At 52.3% G+C, this 16200-nt stretch overlaps 2 protein-coding genes across 5 annotated transcripts in view; one reads left to right on the top strand and one right to left on the bottom strand.

The window, feature by feature from the left end:
* Positions 1 to 12628, top strand: part of CDIP1 (cell death inducing p53 target 1) — a 29668-nt gene extending 17040 nt beyond the window's left edge. For both annotated transcript variants that reach the window (XM_017886315.1, XM_017886316.1), the window contains exons 2-6: positions 8240 to 8329; positions 8759 to 8857; positions 9497 to 9652; positions 10277 to 10550; positions 10658 to 12628. In XM_017886315.1, coding sequence (XP_017741804.1) covers positions 8773 to 8857; positions 9497 to 9652; positions 10277 to 10550; positions 10658 to 10769 — 627 coding nt within the window. In that variant the 5' untranslated portion in view covers positions 8240 to 8329; positions 8759 to 8772 and the 3' untranslated portion in view covers positions 10770 to 12628. The remainder of the gene's footprint in view (positions 1 to 8239; positions 8330 to 8758; positions 8858 to 9496; positions 9653 to 10276; positions 10551 to 10657) is intronic.
* Positions 12629 to 13268: 640 nt separating this feature from the next.
* The window catches only part of HMOX2 (heme oxygenase 2), a 39310-nt gene continuing 36378 nt past the window's right edge, over positions 13269 to 16200 (bottom strand). For all 3 annotated transcript variants that reach the window (XM_017886317.1, XM_017886319.1, XM_017886318.1), the window contains exons 4-6: positions 15418 to 15909; positions 14084 to 14210; positions 13269 to 13993 (exon numbers count right to left, since the gene is read on the bottom strand). In XM_017886317.1, the coding sequence (XP_017741806.1) occupies positions 13866 to 13993; positions 14084 to 14210; positions 15418 to 15909 (747 nt within the window). In that variant the 3' untranslated portion in view covers positions 13269 to 13865. The remainder of the gene's footprint in view (positions 13994 to 14083; positions 14211 to 15417; positions 15910 to 16200) is intronic.

A 16200-nucleotide genomic window follows, 5' to 3' on the forward strand; every position in this document is an offset into this window, starting at 1 on the left:
CCCTCGTGGAGCAGTGGGCGCCTCCTTTGTTCAGCACATGGAAGCTGCAGGCGAGGCAGAAAACGGCCTTTCAGTTTTCCCAGCAAAGCAGAAAGCCCTGTTCCTGGCTGGGTGCCTGGGACCTGTCTCCTGGGGACAGAGGAGCCCCTCTGAGGCCAGCTGGCGTCCTGATGCCATGGCTGCCACGTGGGTAAGCACCTCCTGGGGATGCAGCGCCAAGCCAGCCCAGCCCTGAGAAATGTGGCTGGGCAGCAGTTGCTGCAGAGCCTCTGCCACCAGGTTCTAGGGGTGGAGCATCCTTCCAGGGGCATTACCAACCTTGGGCACTCCCAGGCAGGCCCCTGGCATTTCCACAGCCCGCCAGGAGAGACGGCCCTTGGAGGACTGCTAGTGTCTCTGCCTTCCCAAAGGATTGTCTTGGGTCCCCATGGAGCAGCAGGTGGCCCAGCTGAGCTGTGCTGTGAGGGAATGCTGCTGAGCTGAGCTCTTAGGGCAGGGTTTTGATTGCAAGTCCCTCCAGAATCCTGTAGCAGCATTCCCGTATAGTCATATTAGTGAACGTGCACCAGGATCCCTCGTTGGGGATCAGAAGCCACCACATGGCAGAGGCGTAAGTACCTGTTGTTTTCTTCCCTGTTGGAAGTTGCCTAATAAAGCATAATAGCAGTTTCCTTTTATTTAGCGTCCTTGTGTGCTGGGCCCAGCGTTCCTGCTGCAGGCATTTCGCACACACTGTCTTTCTTCAGCCTCACTCCCACCCTGAGAGGTAGGTATGCTCATCTGTTTACAGAGAAAGAAACCGAGGCTCAGCTCACTCAGCTGGAAACTGGTGGGTCTGGGGGGTCTGGGTTTGAACTAACCTGATGCAGCGCCCCCTGCCCTTTTTTTTTTTTTTAATATTGATGACGTCTTGCCACGTTGCCCAGGCTGGTTTTGAATTCCTGGGCTCAAGTAATCCTCCCGTCTCGGCCTCCCAGAGTGCTGGAATTACAGGCCTAAGCCACCATGCCTGGCCCAGAGCCCATGTTCTTGACTGCTTGCTTCATTTAAAGCCTTCCATGGGGTGGCAAGCACATCCCTGGGGTGGGGCCTTGCCAGAACAACAAACTCAGGGCCTCCCCAGGAGCGACTCCAAGATTTGCAGGCCACTCTTGATCCCTCTGGCTGTGAAGCCCTGTCCCAGCCCTGCACTTGGCTGATACCGCACCCCCTTAACTTCTAGTGGGGGTTCCTTTAGCACAGCAGTTCTTGAAATGTGATCTGCAGTCTCCTGGGGGTTTCTGAGAGCACTCGACCACTCGGGGGGCTGAGGATCAGAACTGTTTTAATAATAACATGGCCATGATTTGTTACCGTGCCTCTTTGGTTGTGATGGCTTTCACATTGATGGTGTAGGAGCGGTGGGGAAAGAAGCAGTGGGCCTGCACAGACTCAAGACCGGCACCACACTGTGCTGGTCTTGTTGTAACTGAGTCTTCACCACCACACACAGTACACACACACACACACACACACACACACGCCAGTGTTGCATCAGACAAAGCAGTAAAAATCAGCTTTTTAAGTCCTGACCTATGAGTCCACATCTTTTTTTTTTTTTTTTTTTTTGAGAAGGAGTGTCGCTTGTTGCCCAGGCTGGAGTGCAGTGGTGCAATCTTGGCTCACTGTAAGCTCCGACTCCCGGGTTCACGCCATTCTTCTGCCTCAGCCTCCCAAGTAGCTGGGACTACAGGCGCCCGCCACCATGCCCAGCTAATTTTTTGTATTTTTAGTAGAGACGGGGTTTCACGGTGTTAGCCAGAACGGTCTTGATCTCCTGACCTCGTGATCCGCCCACCTTGGCCTCCCAAAGTGCTGGGATTACAGGCGTGAGCCATCGCACCCCGCCTAGTCCACATCTTTTTAAGATCCTGTGTGATGAAATGAGACACACATGAAGTATGTCACATGGAGTTTGATGCTGTCATGAGGAAAAGCACATGTGCATTCATTTCAGGTGTGGGCTGAACTAGCTGCCTTTTTCATGGACTCCACCTTCACTTAACTGGCACACACTGTTGTTATTCAGATTTGGATATTTAGCATACACTTCCTTGAAAATGAGCAAGTGAAACAACTGACCTTTTATTTTTGTATATGTTGCTGTTTCTAAATTTGTTAGTGCTTTGTTGCCAGTGATGAAATTCAAACTTTCAAATGATGATTAGCATAACAATATTTAGTGACTTTAATGATGACATTGGTAGCAACACCAGCAATGTGATTTTTAAAAATATATTATGTTCAATGAGATGTGTCAACATTGGTAGATCTGCATTACAGGAACCAGTATTTTCAGGTGACCCACACATGATGTTAAGAAATCATGTCTGTGTAAAAGACTCATTCCAAATGCAAGGTACACCAATGACTTCTAATGTAACACATTAGAAAAAAATCATTGTTAAGGATTCTAATTCCTGTGGCAAGTAACCCTTAAGAAACTACCATTTGTCGGCCGGGCGCGGTGGCTCACACCTGTAATCTCAGTACTTGGGAGGCCAAGGCAGGCGGACATGAGGTCAAGAGATCGAGACCATCCTGGCCAACGTGGTGAAACCCTGTCTCTACTAAAAGTACAAAAATTAGCCGGGCGGCACACCTGTAGTCCCAGCTACTCAGAAGGCTGAGGCAGGAGAATCTCTTGAACCTGTGAGGCAGAGGTTGCAGTGAGCCAAGATTTCGCCACTGCGCTCCAGCCTGGCGACAGAGCGAGACTCCGTGTATAAAAAACAACAACAAAAAAAAACCCTACCACTTATCAAGTCTTGATGTAGTATAAGTCCATTGTGCTTCTCTAACAGAATACCTGAGACTGGGTAATTTATAAAGAACAGGAATTTATCTCCTTACAGTTCTGGAGGCTGGTGTCTTAGTCTATTTGTGTTGCTATAAATTACCTGAGGCTGAGTAATTTATAAAGAAAAGAGTATTTGGCTCCTGGTTTTGCAGGCTTTATAGGATGGCACAGTGCCAACATCTCCTTCTGTTGAGGGCCTCAGGCCGCTTCCATTCATGGCGGAAGGCACAGGGGAGTCTCTGTGTGCTGAGATGGCATAGCGAGAGAGCAGGTAAGAAAGGGAGGGGAAGCACTAGGCCCTTTCTGACAACCAGCTGGGATGGAGGGACTAACAGAGTGAGAAGTCACTCACTCCTTCCCCACCCCAGGGAGGGCATTTATCTATTTATGAGGAATCCACCTCCCATGTCCCAAACACCTCCCATTAAGCCCCACCGTCAGTCACCCACAGTCACCAAAACTGTGGTGGCTAGGAAGTCCAGGATCAAGGCACTGCCAGCATCTGGCAAGGGCCTTCTTACTGCGTCATCCCATGGTGGAAGGGCCACAGGGAGATGTACCCACAGAAGACTAACTAATCCTCTTATAAGGAATCCGCTCCCAAGATAATGATTTATAGCCAGTCTGTCAGAAGCGTAGGTAGGTTGCAAGCTAGGAATTGCGATTGACATCAGAAGTGGGGGGCAGTCTTGGGACTGAGCCCTCAACTTGTGGGATCTGACGCAGTAGCATCAGACTTGAGTGCGACTAGAAGACGTCTAGCTGGTGTCTGCTACAGAACTGACTGCTGGCTTGTTATTGAGGAGAAATCCCCACGTTTTGCCACAAAGTCTTTTCTGTTGATTGTTACAGGGTGAAAGCAGAGGAGAAACAGGTTTTTTCTCCACACCTTCACATGCCACAGAACCCAGAGGGTGTGGAGTTTATTTTTTACTTTGCAGAGGCCTCTGGTCTCCCAGAGGAGTGACTTACTGTTAAGTTTCTGACTGAGTTGTAAAGATTTTCAAACAGGCATCTATTTTGTTTGCAGTTTATAAATCCGATATTTAAAGCGAGAAGGCCAAGAAGCCTCTCTTGGATTTGTCAGGGCTGCAAGTTGATTTCAGTGGGCTCCCCAGACACCCCAAGTCTCCTCTTCCTGTTCTGTTGGGAACTGGGCAGATCCCCAGGTCTCCCAGCCCCTTCCCTCACCAGCACCTTCCCACAGCAGAGGTGCTGGGGCTGCATTTTCAGATCAGACATTTTCCATTTTGTAGCTTTGAACAGTACTTATTTTATTGGAAAACTATTTTGCTTCTGATTGTGTGATTAAAAGATTATTCTTGTAGTTTTTATTGCACCCTACACAACATGGTTTTGTGGGAATGCATGGTTGATTTTATATTGGAAGGCACTGGGAGAATGGGTGTTTAAATTCAGGAAATCTTCATGAGCTGTTTTCCAGATACCTCTCCTTGGTAGAGAAGGATCTGCCCCGCAGTCTCTGCTGGGGTTCAGGAAGGACGCATGTGGATGTGGAGGGGTGAGAGGGAGCAGTGAGTAGCAGGCACGGCCCTGGGTGGGGAAGACACGGAGGAGCAACAGGGCCCTGCAGCCCCAGGTAAGGGGCAAAGAGAAGGTGGGCTCTGTGGCCAGCGAGCTGGAGTGGAAGCCAGCCCTGTGCAGGTCCAAACCCTTCCCTGTGGCCTGCATTGTCATTATCCAGGTTGGGTGGACACCAAGGGAGGGCTTTGCCCTGTGGGCTTGCACCCTGTCATCATGGGCAAGGCTGTATGTGGAATTCCAGAAATAGAATTTTTGAGCTCTAGGAGACCATAGGATTATATCTGTTGACTTTGATGAAAAGATGAGCCAGAGAAAGGCAACACTTGCATTCTCAGAGATGGGGGGTGTGTGCACGCGTGCATGTGTGTGTGCTCCCTGCAAGGGACCCAGGCTGGGATCTGCAGGTGGGTTTAAGTGACTCACCAAGCATAGTGCAGCTTACTTTCCTGGTCTGCTCAGAGCATCCCAGGGCCTGGACCATTCCCTGGTGAGCAAGACTCACCAGACTCACCAACTGCATACCACAGTGTTGGGCCACTTGGTGGACAGTGGTGCCACCTAGAGGCACCAGAGAGCATTTTCTGGGAGTCTGGGAGTTTGTAGCAGGGGCTGGCACCACCTATTCCAGAACTCAACATATTGCAACAGTTTTCCAGATGCAGGTAAAGTCCCATCAAAGGCTGCCCTCTTCTCCCCTGCAGGAGGGCACCTGGCAGGCTAGGAGCAGCCTGGGCAAGGGACACCAGGACCAGCTCCAAGAAGCACTGTTGCTACTCCCTGTTCTGTTTTTTCTTTTTTTTTTTTTTGAGACAGGGTCTCGCACTGTTGCCCAGGCTGGAGTGCAGTGGCCTGATCATGGCTCAGTGTATCCTCTCCCTGAGTCTTGGGCTCAGGTGATCCTCCTACCTCAGCCTCCCCAGTAGCTGGGACTACAGGCATGCACTATCATGCCTAATTTAAAAATTTTTCTTTTGTAGAGACAAGAGTCTTGCCATGTTGACCAGGCTGGTTTCGAACTCTTGGCCTCAATCCATCTTCCAGCATCAGTCTCTCAAAGTGCTGAGATTACAGGCATAAGCTGCTGCACGGTTACCACTCCCTGTTCTTAACCCTGTGCTATTGGAATTCACTCTGCAGACAGGAGGGTGGGAGAGTCATGCCGGGGTCCTAGACTTATGCCCCGCCCCATCCTTTTCTGGGCCTCCATGTCTTCTGTCGATAATAAGGCAACTCAGAAGAGTGAGTGTGTAATTTCTGAACACTTGGAAAGATGTTCTGTCTCCTGTCAAAGAAATGCATATAAAAATGTGTCATTTTAATATTAAAATTAATGATAACTGGCACTATAAATTGGCATCCTTTCAAAAAGGCATAACATGCTTATGTCCTTTGACCCAGTCATCTCACTCTGACAAGCTTAGCCTGAGGAAATGATCTAAGAAAAGGGAAAGAGCGGTAGACAGAGGTGTTCCCTTGTATTTCATGAAAACAGCAAGTAGGGCCTTGCCTAAATGCCTTAAAGGGTTTGGTCAAGTATGCCCATTTTGTGGAATATTAATATCGATGGTCACGGAGTCTTGTAAGATGGAATATGTGTGACACAGCATTAAAAGGATTTACCAGCCTGGCCAATATGGTGAAATCATGTCTCTACTTAAAAAATACAAAATCTCAGCTACTTGGGAGGCTGAGGCAAGAGAATCGCTGGAACCTGGGAGGCGGAGGTTGCAGTGAGCTAGGATCGCGCCACTGCACTCCAGCCTGGGCGACGGAGCAAGACTCTGTCTCAAAAAGAGAAAAAAATAAAAGGATTTAAAACTGTCAGGACAGCAACTGTATTTTTATATAGTATGGGCTGGGAGCAGTGGCTCCTACCTATAATCCCAACACTTTGGGAGGCCAAGGCAGGAGGATTGTTTGAGGCCAGGAGTTCGAGACCAGCCTGGGCAACATAGTGAGACCCCATCTCTACAAAACAAAACCAACAAGTACGGGTGCCAGTGCATACAGACCAGCAGGGACATATGGAGATGGGCTGCAGCAGGGTGGTAGGACTAATTTTCTTTTCCCTCGTTTTTTAAAAAAAGTTTTATTGACATAATTTATGTATCATTCAATTCACCCATTTATACAATTTAGTGGTTTTTAGTTTATTCACAGAATCATTCAACTATTGCTACAGTCGGTTTCAGAGCATCTTCATTACCCCAGAAGGAGATCCCATGTTCCCCACTTCCCCCTCTGTCCCAGACCTAAACAGCTACTAATGTACTTTCTGTCTCTATGGGTTTGCCTACTGGGGACATTTCATATAAGTGAAATCATACATTATGTGGCCTTTTGTGTCTGGCTTCTCTCACCAAGCATGTTTTCAGGGTTCATGCTGTAGGGTGTCAGTGCTTCCTTCCTTTTTATAGCTGAATCGTCTTCCATTGTCTGGGCAGCCTACAGTTTTGTTTATCCACTCTTTGTTGATGGACATTTGGGTTGTTTCCACTTTTTGGCTATTATGAGTCATGCTGCTGTGAACATTTGTGTACAAACTTCTGTGTAGACAGGTTTTCATTTCTCTTGGGCAGATAACTAGGGGTGGAATTGCTGGGTCATCTGGTAACTCTAGGTTTAACCTTTTGAGGAACTGCCAGACTGTTCCTCAAAAGGGGAACGGGGTGGCAGTTCCTCAAAAGGTTGGCAGGGGCTGTCCCCCACCAGCAGTGTATGAGGGTTCCCGTTTCTCTACATAATGCCTATTACTGTCTTTTTAAATTTTAGCCATCCTAGTAGATAGGAAATGGTCTCCTTGTGGTTTTGGCTTTCATTTCCCTTATGAAAAGATGCTCAGTAGTTTTTCATGTGCTTTTGGCCATTTATTTGTCTTTTGAGAAGTCTTTGTTCAAATCCTTTGCCCATTTTAAAAACTGGGTTGTCTTTCTGTTATTTAATTGAGTTCTTTGTATGTTCTTAATGCAAGTCCTTTATCAGATCTATGAATTATAAAATGTGATGGTGTCCTTTGAAGCACAAGAGTTTTTCATTCTGATGATATCCAGTTGAAGTTTTCTTTCTTTTTGTTGCTTTGCTTTTGGTGTCATATCTAAGAAACCACTGCCTAATTGAAGGTCATAAAGATTGATGCCTGCATTTTCTTCTAAGAGCTTTTTGATCCCTGTCTTTTAGTTTTCAAACTGCCATGGTACTTTATAGTTGAACCCAAGAGCTTGAACTTGGTTCCTCTGGCCCTGCCCCTGATTTGTTAAACTTCATATTCACACTTATGTGCCCTCCATCCCCTGCAGGTGCTGGGCTCTCTGGGAAACGCTCCTTTCCCTATATCCTTTTGTTCCATTGAAACTGATTTTTGTCTCATTTTATTACTTTTAGCTAAGGTAACTGAACCCACTTCCCAAGTCCTTTATGATGCGAAGAGCAAAAGCTTCCCGGCTTTCTGAGCTGTGCTCAGAGAGTTTGGTGATAGAAATGAGGGAAAAGATTTCACTTGACTCTTCTTCCTCCCCACCCCCGCCTCAGCAAACAAACCAGAAGGGCACAGGCCAGAGCACAGCTTGCCTGGCAGTCCTCATGCATGGGAGCTGAGGCCTGGTAGGAGGGGATACAGAGGGCCCAGCCATGGCCCTTCGGTGCCACCAGTCTTGGGAGAGGGAGGAAGCAGACCTGTGATGAGACCGGGGAATGGAGGGGTGGTCGGGTGTGTGGATGGCACAGAGTGACAGCCAGAGAGAAGCCTGACGTGGGAAGGGGAGGGACTGTGTGGTACGCGCAGGCCCCTGGGCCCAGCCCTGGCTTGGCGGCCCCTGCTGCCTGCTGAGGGCCCTGCCTTTCCTTCCCCTGAAACAGTTCCCGGAGCCCTGCCTGTTCCCTGTCCATCCAGGCCAGCAGCTGAAGGAGCCTCACCTGCCTCCCTTCTCTGAGTAGCACGGATTTGAGGTAAGAAATCCCCCAGAATCCCCATTCCCAGTCCAGCCTCTGGCAGAGATCAGTCCAGTGTCTCCTCGACTGCCTTGGTGCCTGCTAAATGTTTGGGGAGGGGAGAGCTCGGTGCCAAACTGCTCTCATGTGGGGCACGTGCTGAGTTAGGCTCCCTGGGGCACTTTACCTCATTGGACCCTGCTTCCTGGGTTCTGTCCTTGCCCTCCAGCTTCCAAACAGGGAAGAGCAGGTGACTGCTGAGAGGTGAGGATGGTGGCTCTGGGCTAGGTGGCCCTGGGGAAGGTGGGGGATCCCCAGTGCCTGGAGGCAGCCCCTTCTGAGGATGGTCACACGCCTTGTGCAGTGTCTTGGCCACCCCCCAGAGCTGAAGTGGAAGGAACCTGGCTGGGAGCTTAGTTCATGCCTGGGTTTTCCCTCCATGTCCAGGAGAAGCAGCGAAGATGTCCAACGAGCCACCCCCTCCTTATCCTGGGGGCCCCACAGCCCCACTTCTGGAGGAGAAAAGTGGAGCCCCGCCCACCCCAGGTAGGGGGTCACTGTTCCTGAGGCTCCCTGTTGCAGTCCCCTGTCCCCATGGCATGGTTGGGACTCTTAAGTGGTGATGCCCACTCCAGGGTCACCCCTGGGCCCCATCTGTGTCCCAAAACAGTGGCCTCTGGTCCAGCTCATTGTCAGAGACTCCAGCTGAGTCTCCTCTTTCTGCCTCTCTGTCCAGGCCGTTCCTCCCCAGCCGTGATGCAGCCCCCTCCAGGCATGCCGCTGCCCCTGCGGACATTGGGCCCCACCCTATGAGCCGCCGGGTCACCCAATGCCCCAGCCTGGCTTTATACCCCACACATGAGTGCAGATGGCGCCTACATGCCTCCGGGTGAGTGGGGAAGGGATCTCAGGGGAGCATGGGCTGCTCCTGGCTGCTGTCTGGCCTGCGCTGGCTGTCCTCAGTACAGGTGGGCATCTGTTGTAGGGCAGGGACTCCAACACACCCAACCAGTCCTGGTCTGGAGCTCAGGCTGTGTGTGGACAGGGACTGTGGACGTGGGAAGGTGGGACTGCTGTATGGAAGGTTGATTGGGCAGGGGTGGTCGTTGGCACAACGGGACCTGACATGGGTGGGGGGGGGCACCCTGTGTGCNCTGAGTCTCCTCTTTCTGCCTCTCTGTCCAGGCCGTTCCTCCCCAGCCGTGATGCAGCCCCCTCCAGGCATGCCGCTGCCCCCTGCGGACATTGGGCCCCCACCCTATGAGCCGCCGGGTCACCCAATGCCCCAGCCTGGCTTTATACCCCCACACATGAGTGCAGATGGCGCCTACATGCCTCCGGGTGAGTGGGGAAGGGATCTCAGGGGAGCATGGGCTGCTCCTGGCTGCTGTCTGGCCTGCGCTGGCTGTCCTCAGTACAGGTGGGCATCTGTTGTAGGGCAGGGACTCCAACACACCCAACCAGTCCTGGTCTGGAGCTCAGGCTGTGTGTGGACAGGGACTGTGGACGTGGGAAGGTGGGACTGCTGTTACTCAGGCTGCTTGGGCAGGGCTGGTCCTTGGCACAACAGGACCTGACATGGGTGGGGAGGGGCACCCTGTGTGCAGGAGAGGGGTGGGTGACCTGCATAGCTTTCCCTCCCTTGGTCATGGGCTTGAGGCTGAGTGCCCTGTCCTTGCATGCCAGAGACAGGAGCAGAGGACCGGGTCATGTGCCTGGCTCTCTGCCACAGCTGTCATGGTCCCCAAGGGGTGGGGACCAGGAAGGGCTGGGAGAATGTGGCCCCAGTTGACTTAGGGCCCCAGCTGTAAGGCCTCCCACTGGCCCGTTAGGAGGGTGGTAGGAAGTCTGAGGCCTAGCCTTGCACCCTGGGCGCTGTGGACCCTGGGGCTTTGCGCCGATCTCTTTGTCTGGGGCAGGTGGCAGGCCAGTGACCGCTCGCCTCCATCTTCTGTGCCATTCCAGGTTTCTACCCTCCTCCAGGCCCCCACCCACCCATGGGCTACTACCCCCCAGGGCCCTACACACCAGGGCCCTACCCTGGCCCTGGGGGCCACACAGCCACAGTCCTGGTCCCTTCAGGAGCTGCCACCACGGTGACAGTGCTGCAGGGAGAGATCTTTGAGGGAGCGCCTGTGCAGACGGTGTGTCCCCACTGCCAACAGGCCATCACCACCAAGATCTCCTACGAGATTGGCTTGATGAATTTCGTGCTGGGTTTCTTCTGTTGCTTCATGGGGTAGGTGGTGTGGGCACTGGTAGGGTTGGGGCTGCACCAGGATCATCTGGCTGCCTCTGCCTCCTCCGCAGCAGGCCTCAGCCTGTTCTTCCCTGTCTCTGATTCAGATGTGATCTGGGCTGCTGCCTGATCCCCTGCCTCATCAATGACTTCAAGGATGTGACGCACACATGCCCCAGCTGCAAAGCCTACATCTACACGTACAAGCGCCTGTGCTAACGGAGCTGGGACTCGGGACTCCCCTGCCTGTCAGTCTGGCCCCCTGTGCTTTGCTCCCTGCGCTCAGTGGTCACTTTCCCGCTCCCACTTGGGGATGGGAGCTGTACCACCATCCCCTCGAAGTCCTGTCCTCCTCACCCTGCCCTACCCTGAGCAGCTGACTCTTCTGGCAAAAATTCTGTTGGGATTTAAGGCCAGGGGTCAGTGGGTGGCAGGGGGCTGCCACTGAACTTGTGTGTTGTTGGTCTGCTTGTTGTGTGCGATAAAGAAGATAAGCTGGGAGGGGTCTCCTGCTGGGGTCCTGATTCCTGTAGTTTCAAACAAGGTACAGGTTCAGTCCAGACTCTTTCCCCCAGGACCAAAAGCAGCCAGAGCAGTAGCCAGTTAGTTCCCCAGGCCTGTAGCCACAGTCGTTTCTGACCTGCTGGGCCGAGAATGGGTAAGTTGTCTGCAGTCAGGTGGACCCAAGTAGGACAGGGTCACAAAGCCTGGGTTTGTTTCTGGGTACTTTGCGTCTCTGGGATGCTAGAGGTGGGGCATGGTGGCTGGAAGTAAAACTGCCAACTCTGGCCCTCAGAACTCTCAGGTATAGAAACCCAGGATGTCTAATACCCTGTCCCAGTGCCCGAGAGCTGTCTGGTGTCAGGTAGAGAGGACACTGTACCTGGGTGAGTGATCAGACCCTGGTAGCTAAGAAGGAACTTCTCCCTTTGGGTCAGTGTGCAGACCCCCTTTCTGGCCATGCCTCTGTGAACCCTGTATTGCTGGGGCCCGAAGGAGCCCCTGAGCCTAGCCCCTTCCCGTCTGCCTCATGTCCTCATTGCGTGTGGATGTGACCTCTGCTCGGTGGCTGTTGTGTCCCAACTGGGGCAAGAGATGGCAGAGGATCCCCCTTGTGGGTGTGCTTGGATGTGCAGAGCCCTCTCCATGAGTTTTCTTCCCTGTAAGTGCCGGGCCCTCGCCCCAGCTGACAGGCTGTTGTTGTACCTGCTCCTGCAGGCACACTGGGCTGGGGACGAGGAAGGAGCAGCCACAAGTGGTAGAACTGCCTGGGTGGACACCAGCCTTGCCCTGTCTTTATTTCCTGAATGGTTTGTGAACCTGCTCACCTGGACCGCTGTATCCTGCCACTGTCCTTCCTGGTCTCGCACTGCCACTGCATGGCCTCCTGTCACTGTGAATCGTGGCCCAGTCTCAGTTTGTAGTTTCTCATTAAATTGGCCCTTTCACTTCCCCACCCTGGGCCTCTGCTCTCTTGCCTGGCTTCCTTCTTCTTTGAGGGAAAGAGGGTGGGGCTGCAGGCAGTCTACTGGCAGGGCAGGAGGCTGAGTCCTCAGAGTCTCACATCCTCAGTGCTGATGCCATGCCAACTGCCTGGGACAACACCAACATGTAAGGACCTAATTAAACCAAACCAGAGTCGGGTGTAGACCAGCCCTGGGAATTCCAGCTGTGACTGGGCCAGGGCACACGTTGGTCTCGGCAGTGGCTGTAAGGTCACCTTCCTTCCTCTGATGCTGGTTTCAACCATCTACATACCACAGCATCCACGCATGGGATCTGCAAGCTGGAGCCCTCCTACCCGCAGGCTTGAGCACAGCATCATCCAGCTCTGGGGAGGCGCCACCTTAAGCAAGACAGACTCGGCTGAGGCTGATAGGCTGAAGACTAACAGAGCGCAGTCTGCACACACAGGTTCTGGGCCAGCTTTGGCCCTGGCCATCTCTGCACTAACTCATCTGAATTATGAAGGTGCCAGGCTTGGTCAGTAGTTTAAAGAGTTTCCCTACCTTTTAACCCTTTTTGAAATAAAACTTTTACAGATAGTAGATTCCTATTAATAAAACTATTTAAGTTCATGTTTCTATTTTAGACAATGACTTGTTTAAATACAAATATATGCTTTTTTAAAACCTTTTAAGTAGGAAACCTCTAAGGTATTTCTAAGCTAAAAAATAACAGTGCTGGATACACTTTAAAGATATTTGCAGCCGGGCACGGTGGCTCAAGCCTGTAATCCCAGCACTTTGGGAGGCTGAGACGGGCGGATCACGAGGTCAGGAGATCGAGACCATCCTGGCTAATACGGTGAAACCCCGTCTCTACTAAAAAATACAAAAAACTAGCCGGGCGAGGTGGCGGGCGCCTGTAGTCCCAGCTACCCGGGAGGCTGAGGCAGGAGAATGGCGTAAACCCGGGAGGCGGAGCTTGCAGTGAGCTGAGATCCGGCCACTGCACTCCAGCCTGAGTGGCAGAGCAAGACTCCGTCTCAAAAAAAAAAAAAAAAAAAAAAAGATATTTGCAAGATGGTTAGAGTGACTTTGCTTTGGAGACTAGGGGTGCTGGAGAGTAGACCAAGGGCAGGAGGTAGCTGCTGGGGGCTGTGATGGACGATGTCCACTCTCCACACAGACATAACATGCCCTTACTTCTGAGGGACTCTCTCTCCTATGGGGAGGTGGCTTGACCCACCTGGTGCCAGGAGGCAGGGAAGGAGGCAGCTTGCAAAGCCCACTTTATTGAGTGTTGGAGCATTTACACAGGGCGGAGGAGGAGACAAGCTGGGGCTGAGCAGACCTCACCCAAGGGGTTAGAGGGATTCTGGGTGAGAGGAATAAGCTCCCAAGGCCTCTGAGGCTTCCACCCACACCCACCCTCACCCCCAGGGTCCAAGAGAGGCCCAGAAGTAGTAGTACAGCAGCATCCAGCAAGGCCCCCTCCCACAGCCTGGGCTTACAGGCCACTCACCTCCAGCAGGGGAGAGAGCCACCCATGTACTACAAAAACTGGGACTACTGGAAGCAGCCTAGGGCCCAGAGGTGTGGGAGCCTGGAGTAGAGCTGGGTCGGTCAGGGGCCAGGCCTGCTGCACTGTGCCGACTGCTCCCAGGGTGACAGCCTGTGCCCAGTGCAGAATCTAGCCCATGGAGAGGATGCCGTCAGGCAGAGGCTCTAGCATCTGGCTTTTATTGGTTGCCTTTCTTAAACCCAGCATTTTTTAAAAAGTCACCTGAGGTGGTAGTTTAGTCAGGGCTGGAGAAAGGGGTAGGCCAGTGGTCAGTCGGGAGGAGGGTACCGGCGTGGCATGATGGGTCCTTCACATGTAGTACCAGGCCAAGAGTCCAGCAGCTAGGGCCATGCCAGTGGCCAGGATGAACTGGAGGCTGGGTTTCTTCAGCACAGCCATGGCTGTTCTGAAGGGACAGCTGCTGCCCTCCAGGGCACCTGTGTGGCAGCATCAATAGGAGACATGGCATCAGTGGAGTCTGCTACTACACCTGCCCCAGGAGGGGAGCTCAGGACACACAGACCTACCTTTGTCTTGTTCACCAGCGTAGAAAGGGCATTTACGCATGTCTCCTTTCCCATCGTGAACAGGGAACCCATCCTCCAAGGTCTCTCTGGCCAGCGTGGAGCCGGCCTGGTCCAGTTCATTGAATATCTGCAGGAGCAGAGGATCGACTGAGCCATCTTTGGGCTGCCCACACTTTTTTTTTTTTAATGTCTTTTGAGATGAGGTGTCTGTTGCCCAGGCTGGAGTGCAGTGTTGTGAACATGGCTAATTCACTGCAGCCTCAAACTCCTAGGCTCAAGTGGTCCTCCCACCTTAGCCTCCTACATGTGTATACCACCATACCTGGCTAATTTTTAAATTTTGGGGGGAGATGGTGTCTCACCTTGGTTGCCCAGGCCGTTCTTCAACTCCTGGGGTCAAGTAATCCCCCTGCCTCAGCCTCCCAAAGTGCTGGGATTACAGGCATGGGCCACTCTGCCTGGCCACACTCTCCTTTTCGAGGATGCCCTCCGGATAGAGTGAGCTGGAGCATGTAAGCTTGCTCAGGTGTGCCAACTACATAGCAAGCAGCCCTGGTGGGCAGCAGCTGCACTGCCTGATGCTCCTCCCTCCCTAGCACGTGCTCTGGGGAGGTGTGGATGTTGGTACCCCAAGAAGGCTGCCAACTGCTGGGTCTCCCCTGGGAACTGACCAGAGAGGCACCCCATGCCTGGCCTTCTCTGAGGTGGCTCTAGCCACTGAAACTACCACAGCACAGACAGGAGGGCATGAGTATACCCCCATTTCTAGTTGCTGGTTATTTTTTTATCAAGAAGCAATAGAAAACCTGGAATATGGGAGAATGAGGCTGTGGCAGGGCTGACCCATCCTGAGTGGCCCTGGGAGGCCTCACTAGAAGCTGACAGGATCTGGGGACAGAGTAAGCCTCCCCAGGTTCAGCCTCATCTACAGGCTACTTGTAAACAGAGCTTACTTACTCTCCTTGATGGCACTGGATGTCTATTAACTTACAAAGCAGGGCTTTTCAGAGCAAAACTTAACTAAAAAGAAAATTATCCATTCTTCAAGACCAGCATCCTGTAGGGAGGAAGGAAACGAGCTCCATTCTCCCAGACCCCTCCATGTGCTGGAGGACTCACCCTTCCCAAAACACTACCCACTGGCATCTATCACACCAGGCCTCCATGCTGGGAAACACCCACTGGGCCCACAAGCTCTGGTGGCCACCTTCCTCTCAGCACCCTGCAGCTCATCTGTCCTAATGCCATGTGTGCCCTCCTAGGCCACTCTGGATCTGCTACCACTGTCAAAGTTTCCCTCTTCAGCCCTGGCAGCTGCCAGCTCCCAATAGTACCTGCATGTTATACTCAAAAGCCTTGTTGGCCTCCTCCACGATCCTCTCTTTGGTCTTCATGTTCAGGTCCAGGGCGTTCATCCTGGCCCGGTAGAGCTGCTTGAACTGCTGGGCATTGTCCACATTCTCAAACAGGTAGAACTGGGTCCCTTCCCCTGTGCTGGGGAGTTTCAGGGCTCGCTGGGCCACCTTCTTCAGCACCTGGCCCCCCGAGAGGTCCCCCATGTAGCGGGTGTACGCATGGGCCACCAGTAGCTCTGGCTCATTCTGCCCTATGTAGTGGATCCGCTCCACGTACTTTTTGGCAGCCTTGGGGCACTGCACCTGCTCCTCCCAGTTTTCACCAAAGAAATATTCCATGTCCTTGGTCAGCGCCTCCTTCCGGTGCAGCTCCATGGGGAAGTACAAGGGGGCAAAGGCTGGATGGTCCTTGTTGCGCTCCATTTCCTCCTCGAGGGCTGAGTATGTAAAGTAAAGTGCCGTGGTGGCCAGCTGTGGAGGTGACAGGAGGAGGCCAGCCATGCCTGAGCACACCACATCTGAGCAGCTGGATGCAGAGGCTCAAGTGACAACCCCCAACCCTGAAGACCCAATCCTATGGCCCATTTTTATGTAGTGAATTATTTCACACGCAAGGAATCTTGTGTTTCTTAAAGGAATGGCATGGCATGGTGAAGTCTTTGGAACACGCATACTTTTGCTTCCTTCACACCACTATGTTATTCTATCTAAGCCATGAGAACTTTTTTTTTTTTTTTTTTTTTTTTTTTTTTTTTTTTTTTT

This window comes from Rhinopithecus bieti, unplaced genomic scaffold (assembly GCF_001698545.2).
Source record: "Rhinopithecus bieti isolate Rb0 unplaced genomic scaffold, ASM169854v2 scaffold_13704, whole genome shotgun sequence".
In the NCBI taxonomy this organism is placed as follows: domain Eukaryota; kingdom Metazoa; phylum Chordata; class Mammalia; order Primates; family Cercopithecidae; genus Rhinopithecus; species Rhinopithecus bieti.